Source organism: Lycorma delicatula, chromosome 6 (genome assembly GCF_047948215.1).
Source record: "Lycorma delicatula isolate Av1 chromosome 6, ASM4794821v1, whole genome shotgun sequence".
Classification (NCBI taxonomy): Eukaryota; Metazoa; Arthropoda; class Insecta; order Hemiptera; family Fulgoridae; genus Lycorma; species Lycorma delicatula.
This window is the reverse complement of record NC_134460.1, coordinates 135,374,905-135,385,921: the sequence shown is the minus strand read 5'-3', so window position 1 is coordinate 135,385,921 and position 11,017 is coordinate 135,374,905. Positions and strand designations below refer to the sequence as shown.

At 26.3% G+C, this 11,017-nt stretch overlaps 1 protein-coding gene across 1 annotated transcript in view; it reads right to left on the bottom strand.

Annotated features, from left to right (window-relative positions):
* Positions 1 to 209: 209 nt before the first annotated feature.
* LOC142326259 (fatty acid synthase-like) overlaps positions 210 to 11,017 on the bottom strand; it is a 92,194-nt gene continuing 81,386 nt past the window's right edge. The window contains exons 33-35 of the mRNA XM_075368579.1: positions 8,329 to 8,811; positions 4,546 to 4,785; positions 210 to 3,113 (exon numbers count right to left, since the gene is read on the bottom strand). Coding sequence (XP_075224694.1) covers positions 3,000 to 3,113; positions 4,546 to 4,785; positions 8,329 to 8,811 — 837 coding nt within the window. The 3' untranslated portion in view covers positions 210 to 2,999. The remainder of the gene's footprint in view (positions 3,114 to 4,545; positions 4,786 to 8,328; positions 8,812 to 11,017) is intronic.

Sequence of the window (11,017 nt, the reverse complement as noted above, 5' to 3'; positions counted from 1 at the left end):
TACTTTTTTTGAAAAGTCGGTAAAAAACTAGTGTTATAAACATTTGTAGCCAGCCATATGAAAAAATGATAACTTCAGCAGAAATTTGTAGTTACAAACACTGGTATTCAAAGTGTACCCTTTGAATACCCTAAAATGGATTTTTAGGGATAGAAATTAAGCAAATATTTTGTTTATATAATTAGATAAAAATAAAAACAATAAAAAAATGAAATAATGCAATGCACATTTATTTTTTAACCTAATTTTATAATTTACACAAAGAGAATTTAGTAAAATTTTCCATATACTGTACATAATAATAATAATAATAAAAAAAAACGAACAAAGATTTTGAGTATTACATACATAAAATTACAAATCATAATTTACACCAATTTAAATTACACAAATATTCCATAAGTAATGAAATAAAAAGAAATACTTTTAACAAGACAAATAAATAAATGTTTATGAATGTCATGGTATATAATAATATTACTGTACAATTAACATAATAAAATGTATTTACAAAAATTATATAATAAGAACAATAAAATAGGTACTTATCACTTTTTAAAATAAAATGTAATAATAACAAATAAATATGAAAAATGAGCACTACCATATTATGTATTTGTCCACTTATGTAGGAAATTTTTGAATGATTTAAAATTTCTAATTTAAAAAAAAAATTATTATTACTTTGGTAAATATTTTATTGTCAAAAAAAAAAATACTAAAATATACTAATTCAAAATTTATAAGCCAAGAAGTGGATTTTGTTTGATTTTAGCTCAAAAAAAAAAATTATACAAAAAAAAATAAATTACAAAAATTTTAAAAAGTATAAAAAAAATAGAAACTTTTCTATTTATAAAATGAAAAGTACCACTTTATAAAAGTAAATTAAAGAAACAACTGATGAAAATTAAACATTAAAATTAAAAATCACAATTGTCACCAAATAATTATGCTATCAACCTATAAAGATCAGTTATATATATCACAATTTGTATACCATAAAAAACATATTTATTTTTTAACATAAAAACGATATAGCTGAAATTTAAATATAAATACAGTGGCTGCTGGAAAATGTTTAATTAATTAGAATACTATAGCATTTGTAAATATTGAAATATATAAAAGTACAAATATAATTATTTTAAAGCAATAATTAACAACAACAAAAATTATGTAATTTTTGTCAATAATTGTGCATTGGATTAGAATAATTAGGAACTGAAGTGTTATAATGATGACTTTTATATTATGCAAAAATTAAATATTGGAATTTATATATTTAAAAAATATGGGTTTTTACCCCGTACATTTATATATACAGAGATAATACAATTTGTTACTTGCTTCTACAGATAATGAATTCCTAGTTAATGGGACTTCTATCTGTAAATGCCACAATATACTGCTATTAATCTAATTTCTGACATATAACATCATATAAAGTCAAGTTCTACCGTATCTTGACAGAATTTTAAGGTTTTCCCAATCACATGATATTTCAGCTAAATTAAATATTATTTGAAAAAAGACAGACAAATGTGAAATTTTTTTGGAGAAAATAATTTTTTTTCACAAAATATAGAAATTCTATAAAAGTATAAAGTACAAGATGTATCTCTCATGTATCAGGGTACTACATCAGTATTTGATTAGATGTGTTGATAATGTCAAGAAAAAAATTGAATAATCATACTAATATATTAATTATATTCATACAGCAATAGGTACATATCAAATGCCATGTTATGTGACTTTTTTAAGGACAATGTGTATGTTAACACTTGTATGTGTTTTAAAAGGAAAACACTAATGACAAAATTCCACAACATACATCTTGTTAATTTTAACTGAAATAACAAAAGATATCAAATTAAGACAATAGCAGTAAAAGAGAATCATCATCAAAAGAATTTAAAGGTGGACGGATAATGAGCCATTTACAGTGTAATTATTATCTGAACCAGGATATTAGCAAAAGTGTATATTATTTGTAATTAGGTAGTAAATACTACAATCGATTGTTGATTTGATTTAAAGTATATGCTAACACATATGAATGGGGAGGTAAAAGCGAGTAGTCGCATATATCTGATCAAATCTGTTTTGAACCTTATATTATCATCAGTAAATAAATAGCTCATTTTAAGATGGGACTGATAAACTATCACAATGCTTATCCCTGTTCTATGACTAATCACCCCACTACATAATAGGATATGTTATAACTTAAAGATGACTTAAAAGACCAAAATAAAAATAAAATTAGATAAAAAAAGAATGTACATGTAAATGCAAAAAATAAAAATTATGGGTGTGTAAGCATGTCTGTGTATGTGTTCGTGTGTGTATGTATACATATATATATATATATATATATATTCGACCATAATATTAATATAATAATAGTATAATCATCACAAAAGTAGTGTAGAGAAGACCCTGCATAACAGTTATTAAAAATAAATACAACAGAAGTGCAGAAATATATTACATTATATATATTTACCTAAAAATAAGGAGTATATAAAAATTACATACTCGTACCGATATTTAAATAAACACGTAGTCAGTCATCCATAATATTATTATACAATAACCATGTTAATGTTTACATCAGTAATATAAAAAACAAAAATCTAATTTATAGATTATAGAAAGTTATTAGGAAAATATGTATATGAATATACATATAAAACTACTGTTATTAAAAGTAATAGAATAATTTAAATGAAACAATAGTTTCAATTCATGTACAGTTATAATTTGTGTACCAAAAGTCCCATTTAAAAAAGAATTTTTAAATCAACAAAAAAATAAGAATGAAATAAATCATCTACTGATATAATACATTTCAGGGTTACCAACAATAAAATTTTATAACTAAAATAATTATAAAATTCAAAAATTTGATACATTTAATTCTATTATTAAACATAATAACATATAAATATGGTAATATAATAATTTATCAGCTACTATTAATTTTTATTAATTTATTTTGCAATATTTTCGGTGAGGATTTGTGCTACTTGGATGGCGCTCTCTCCTTTAACAATTTCTCTGTGATTACCTTTTACTGAATGTACATTTACTGTTCTCTTGCAGATCTAAAAAATAAAATGAAATAAGGATGTTAGCAAATAATAAGCATACAAGACAAATTCTTTAAATTTCTATAGAATATTTTTACAATGGTAAATTTATAATATATAAAAATAGTAGTGTTAAAATGATTCTCTCAAAACATAGCATAATTATACAACCACAGCTATGAGATAATGAATAGAAACTGGGATTCAACACATAATATTATTAAGGGAAAGAAAGATACAAATTACATACAAAAACCTAATTTTCTAAAAAAATTACAAATTCAGTGCTCTCCTTTTTTTCCTAAAGAATTATAAAAAAAAATAATAATAATCTTAAGAGCAGCAAAAATTATAGTGCACATATTCTCACAAGATCTAAAATTGGGAAGGTATTTTTAAGAAAACAAAATTGTAGTTCTTAATGAGAGTGACAAATTTTATGCTACATTTATCTATTACATTTAATATTTATTTTTATCTATTACATTTTATCTATTACATTTATCTTGCATGACTAATTTATTTTTGCATTTTCTGTATACGATAACCCTATTACATAAATTATGTACATACAATTACCAATAAATCTGAACTTTCCACAAAGTAATGAAAGATAAACAACCTTGTTATACTGCTATGGAGAAAACAAAACAGGCTACTGTGCATTTTATGTTAGCAGACAATTTTTATGATTTCCAATTCATCTCAGTGAAATAGTTTAGATAATATCACCATCAACCAAATGACAGATAAACGATCTACTTAAGTTTTCTTCCCAGGAGATTTCATGCAGATTATATTGATTTATTAATAAATCAATATGAAGATGAAGTCGATTTGAACCAATCTTTCCCTTGTAAGATCCAAATATTTCATTTATTAAAATTTTATTTGGCTATAACTCTGGAACCAATGAAAATAAGTACCACTTATTATATATCATTGAAAAGCTCTCAATGAGGGCTTATTACTGCAGCAAGAAAAATCCAAAATCCAAATTTTTTGGACCCCAAAAATTTGGATTTTGGATTTTGGACTTTTTTGGATACTTTTGGTCCAGCAATTGCAATCATGAGGGGAGGTGTACAACAACTAGATGTTACAACAATCCTAAATCCAAAATTTCAACATCCTTCGGCTAATTGTTTTTGAGTTTACGAGATACATACATATGTATGTGCGTACAGACGCCATGCCAAAACTAGTCAAAATAGATATTTCCATTGAAATCTGTAAACTGAAATTTTTCAATATATTGTACTTCGTACAAGAAAATAAAAAGTATGAATACAAAAATGCGTTATTAAATCTGCAAAATGAGAGTCAGTAAATTATTCTAACACTTTCTTAAAATTAATTTTTTTTTAAATTACTAACACAGAGTAAGCAAATTAATGTATCAAAATAGAAACTTTAAAATAATAATTATAAAAATAAATTTACTTACAGGTGTTAATCCATAGTCTTCTCCTAATTTAACATAATTATCTTGTGCCCTGATTAGTGTAACTTCACCAATGTATTTGCCTGTTGGATTATAAGTGTCACCTGCAACTAATTTGTGAAAAAATGATTCTGCAGCAGCAGCCAATTCACTTGGTGGGTATGGTGTGACATCAGCTAAAATGTCTGTTGCCCTCTTCAACTTACTCTCCCAACTGTTGAGCGATTGTAATTCTTTCTGAGTCTAAAAAATTACAAATATAAAAGTGCACTGTCAAATTTACATAGTAAAAGTCAATAAATCATATTAATAGAAGTACTTTCATAAAATTATTTTTTTTTTAAATCACTGACATAAGTTAACTTATCAGAATTACTTTTAAAATGTTAACAGAACTGCAAATAAAGGAGTATTGTTATGACCAGAATTTTCATAAGGTGAATGGATTGCTTTGGATGTCCATGTGCATTCTTGAAATATTTAATCTGTTAATTGAAAAGGAACATTTTCTCAATTTTTAAAATTATATTAGAAAACATACAGCAGAGACCTTAGGTGTATTTGAACTATACATTGGCATTACATCAATGAAGTCCCTGTTATCTTCTGATGATGAATACTTAAGAACACAAATGAGCATCTAGATTTAAATTATTATTTTTTAATGTAAATTCTGAAACATTTTTCTCTTCACAGTTTTATAACTTATTAAGAAAAAAGCGAATAGTATTGTAAATAAAGGTTGTTTTATATCAATGTGAATCGTCGTAAGTTAAATTATTTTTACTTAGTATTACTCTATTATTCTTTACAGAGTAACCAATTACTTATGATAAAATCAGAAATAACATAAAACATAAAATTTATATATATTTCATCCATAAAAACTATGTTTTCATCACTAAAAGAAGGAAGAAAATGAAGCCAATGTCACACTTTTAATCCACTAAAAAAAATAATTTTTCCTTAGATAATACTAGACTTTAAATTAGTTTTCATTTAGTTCATTTGTCTAATGTTTACAACAGTATAAATCTAAGTAATATATTATAAATCCATTAATCTGGATTCTGTTAATCGATAATCAAGATTATCCAGACTGATTCATCATTGGATTTATATTTTAAAATAAATACTAATAATTTTTTAATAGTGTAAAATTTTTACATATTTTTCATCCAGTTTATTTTTTTCAATCAGTTCAATATTATGAAATACACCCAACAAAATAAATCTAATAAATTACTTTTTCAGTTTCGTAAATTCAGATTTTTCATAATTATTTGTTAATAAGTTAATGAATGTAGTCAAATTCAACTGAATATGTTTGTATTCAACACAAATAAGCTTTCACCCATCCCAGGATTCAAATAGATGTGTGTTGCAGAGACTCTATAGTAGGCTGATTCCTTTTTTGTTGGTTTATTTTCCTTAAGCTAATTTTATTAAACTAATTTTACTATAACTAAATTTAATAGCAAATTTTATTTTAAAAAAAATTAAGATAAATATTAATATTTAAAAATATTTAATCTTTATTAAGTAAGCTGACTGTCAAGTTACTTTTACCTTTTTTTTTTAATAAATGAATATGAGAACAAGGTGATGTATATGAATATCAATTATTAACAATTAATAAATATGTTCACTTAAAAAGAATTTCAAACAAGTATTTATTGTGACCTCAATAAGTTACGTGGCATTTCTAGATTATCTAGACTTTCAATCACCTAGACCATTCTCATAACTCAAATGAGCAGGGTTTTATTGTAGTTGCTAAACTACGCACTTTAATCCTTATAAGCATAAAAACAAAAGTAGCAGATTAAGTTTTCTTATTGCTTACTCAGAAAGTGTATTTTAGACGTTCATAGAGTATAGGAGGAATATTCCTCCTATACTCTATGAACGTCTACGTTCATACTCTATGAACGTCAATTACATTTATGTAATTGATGATAAAAAGTTAATTAAGTAAATTGTTTATACATATGTATAAACAATTTACTTAATTAACTTTTCTTAACTGCAGTTAATGTTATCAATTCAAACTGGGCATGTGGGATTTCCTGCAGAAGCAAGGACCAACTAAACCCTCCCCCTCACACAGCATAAGGATGGGATCGCCTAAGCAGGCACACATATCATCCCCACGAGTATCTCGTATTCTACCTGTGTCGTCCTCAAGCAGCGGCTTCGAGCGTTCCCCGAGAGCACCCAGCAGCGACGATCCTGTAGGACCCGCACTACCCACCCACCAGGGCTGGCCTTCCACCACCACTCTCGGAGTAAACACCACCCTACCTTGGTTCCTCTTCTTCCATTTTCTTCGACAGTACTTCCTGGAACCAGCGACAACAACTAATCCAATCGTCATTGGGGCTAAGCATAATGCTCATAATTTCCTCTCGAATTCTTTAATTCCCGAATTTTTATATTTTTCAACATTTCGAGGTCTGCTGAATCCAAAATTACAAAAATGTTGAACCCCGAAGGAGACAGCTTTTTCTCCATAGAAACCTTAAAGTATCTTAAAGCCTACCTTAATATCTGAGGAATTTTAACCTACAGTAAATAAATTTGGGGTAGTAGTAATTGTGTGTTAGATTGATATATGCATATCTTTTTTGTAAAAATAAAAATAATGTTGGTGGAAAAGAAATATTGATTGAGGGTTGCATTATCACAAAAAGTGTTAAACTTTATGAAAATCTCATTCGCGAGTTTTTTTTAACGAAATCTTTTAAGATTTCTCATTGTAAACGCTCTTCGTTTTATTGAAGATTACTAGAGTTCAGAACGTTTATCAATTTAAACAATTTTTAATTATTGTCCATTCGTATTATTTTTTTTATTTTATTCGTATATATGAACCGTTGCGTTTTATTTTCAATTATCTTTACCTAAATTTTATAACGTTTTTATGTGTTAATAAAAAAATTGAATGTCTCGTCTATATTTGAGTAATTGAAACTGTATGTCTATTAGATCTTTAATTGTATTTTTTGTTAATTTAAATTATACTTGTGCGATATGATCTATTCTCCTCTTTGTAATCAGTGATAGTAACAATTCAGAAAGTAAAAAAAAAAAAAATTAATGTACGTGTATGAGTATGTCCGCAAGGGCTTTTACACATTTTTCTGTTAAATCGAAAAATAACGAGATATATTCTAACAATATATAGAAAAGTAGAAAATGTTGAAAACGAATTTTTAAAGAATTTAGCATCATAATAAATTCAAGTCACAACTCGTACTTACAATACGTTCAAGTATTTTAGACGTTCATACAGTATAGGAGGAATATGTATAAACAATTTACTTAATTAACTTTTCTTAACTGCAGTTAATGTTATCAATTCAAACAGTTTTTTAAAAGATAACTAAAAAATACATACTATAAATAATATGTACTCCAAATTGTATTCTTTATTTTTTTAAACCTAAGAGTTAAAAAAAAGCATGAATAATGATGATAGCTTTCTAGTATGAAAAAGAACAAAATCTACACAATTCATTTAGTCAACTATAAAGAATGATTCAAATGAAGTTGGATGTTTTATAGTTAAAAATAAATATTTTAATAATTTGTAATTGATGATAAACCACAAAGTGTTATTACTGCACAGAGAACGAACATCACTGTCACTCAAATTTCTGCACTAAATATTCATAATTTCTTTTAAAATTGTACTTGCTTAATGACTACAATAGTATATACTATTTTAATTTTGTCCATTATTTTTATTTCATTAGAATTAATTTATTCAATAAAAACAATTACCTTTAAAAAGTCTACATCTCTGAAGAGTAATATAAAGTATGTAAGTGCATCAGCTTCAGCATGAGCAGGATCAGTTTGCCTAGATCTATAATTTCCAGTATGACTAGCAACATAAGAGTGTGAACCATCAAGTAATACAATAGACACTTTTTCACCTATTTTCTCTAACTGAAGTCCCATTTCAAAAGCTACACATGCTCCAAATGAATAACCACATAAAGTGTAAGGTCCAGACTTCTGTTTTGTTTTGATTTGTTGGATGTAATAAGCAGCAAGATCTTGAATAGAACTTAATGGAGCATCCTTTGTGCACTGAAGGCCCCAAACTGGCCTGGGTACTTGAGCTGCAATAGATCTCAATGATGACACAAATCCTTCGATTGGATGAATAACAAATACCGGTCCACCAGAGTTTGATTTAGATGGCAATTGGACTAAGCACTCTTTTGGCATTAATTCAGATCCTTGTGTTTCAAATTGCACCTGTAGAAGAAAAAAAATATTTATTTAGTTTAATTTCAAGCACTCATATGCTTTTCAACAAATAATTTTTATTTATTTTTTTTTTTTAGAAAAAAGTAAAACTGACTAAAAGAATAGTTTAAACAGAATAAAGAATTTTTTTATTGAAAAATTTGTGACTTGTATTTAATACTTTACACTACATATTCCTAAATTAATCCCTATAGAACTACAATAGTGTTATACTTTTTGTTGAAAAAATAATATAATAAATCATTCTGAAAATTTTATTATTTAATTAATCTTTTCCTGTATTTCTATATTTTTTAAACTGAAAATTTATATTTAAATTCTTTACTATGAAACAAAATCTGTGCCTTTCTAGCAACTTAAAAGGCACCTTTATAGTCTAAATGTAAGACAAACTTTGAAAACATAAAATATACGGTAAAAAACATTTTTCTGATTTATAAAGTTATGCATGTTTTAATTCAAGCTTTCAAAATTACAATATTAGCTAATTATGAACTATAATAACTTATAAACGGTAGAAAAATCAGTGAAAAAGAAATGTGACTTAAAATATAAAATATTACAGTTTATAACAATTTTAAATAACGAAGAATTGTATAGCATAATTATTAATTTTGTTGATATTAATAAAATTCATAAACACACATAAAATTGTTTTTAATATTGAGATACATTAGTCAATAACCTCAAAAATAGACTTCAGTGCTTTAAAAATAATTTTTTAATGGACAATGCAATATTCACAATAATGGCAATTTCATTACATTCTGAACAATTTTTGTTAATAAACATGGCAGTAATTAATAGGAAAAAAATTATAATTTATTATTATACACACGTCCAACAAACAGAATGGGGTTTTCCCTACTGCACACACATCAGTTGCAGTGACCTACATAATGAAAACTGTGATCCAAAAAGGGTTAAATTAAAGAAGATTTTACTGAATCAGAGAAATTATACACTTTCTAATAAATTGATACACAACAACCTAGTTATGTACATTTGATGCGACTAGGACTTATATAGATGAATAACAATTTAGATAATCTGGAAATTTGTAAGAATACATTACAAGAACAGATTTAATTCACAATAAAATTTAGTAAGACAATGATTTCCACTACAGAGTAGAAGATGTTGAATACATTGCAGATGTTGTATCATTTCTCTACAGAAAGAGGTAACATTTTTTTATTTTACCTAAGTCGGTTATAGAGAACCCACCGGGTTGGTCTAGTGGTGAACACGTCTTCCCAAATCAACTAATTTGGAAACCAAGAGCTCCAGCATTTAAGTCCTAGTAAAGGCAGTTACTTTTATACGGATTTGAATACTAGATCATGGATACCAGTGTTCTTTGGTGGTTGGGTTTAAATTAACCACACACCTCAGGAATGGTCGAACTGAGACTGTACCAGACCACTTCATTTACACTCATACATATTCATCTCATTCATCCTCTGAAGTAATACCTGAATACAGTAATTCCCAGAGGCTAAACAGGTAAAAGAAAGAAAGTCAGTTATAGAGCATATTAAAAAAAAATCAGCTATAAAGCATATAAGGCACTCTAATACTAGAGGTACAACAAGCCAAAGTTCTTATCCCTGTAACAACCGCAACATTATTTTCAGTTTAAGGGGAATGCGTATGGTTTAAGCACTGTGAATACATCATAGAAACTGACTATGATCAATCTGTTATAAACTAGTAAAGGCTCTAGTATAATCTTGTAGGGCTAAATATTACATCAATATTTCAGTTAATGTGCCATAATGAAGTATAGTTTATTAGCCTAATAAGAAGGCAATGAGATAATTTTTCAATACTTACTTTTTCAAAATAATATTTCTCAAGTGATATTACATGCTTGTTATTCTTGGGAATAATTAGGCCATTTTCATAACCAACTTATGCCTAATATCAGACAAACAGTAGGTGCCATAATCAGGTTATGAAAACTAATACATATGAATTTATTGGGAAAAAAAAACAAATATTACTGACAAACATTTTTTAACGTATCTTTAAAAATTAAATACAGAAAATAAATGTAGCACGTTGTAATTTTTTAACAATTCCAAAATATACTGGGTATTTATTTATACATAATCATTATTCTAACTTACAAAAAAAAGTAATATTATATCAAATAATGTTAAACAAGGTATATTAATAAATGACAACATAA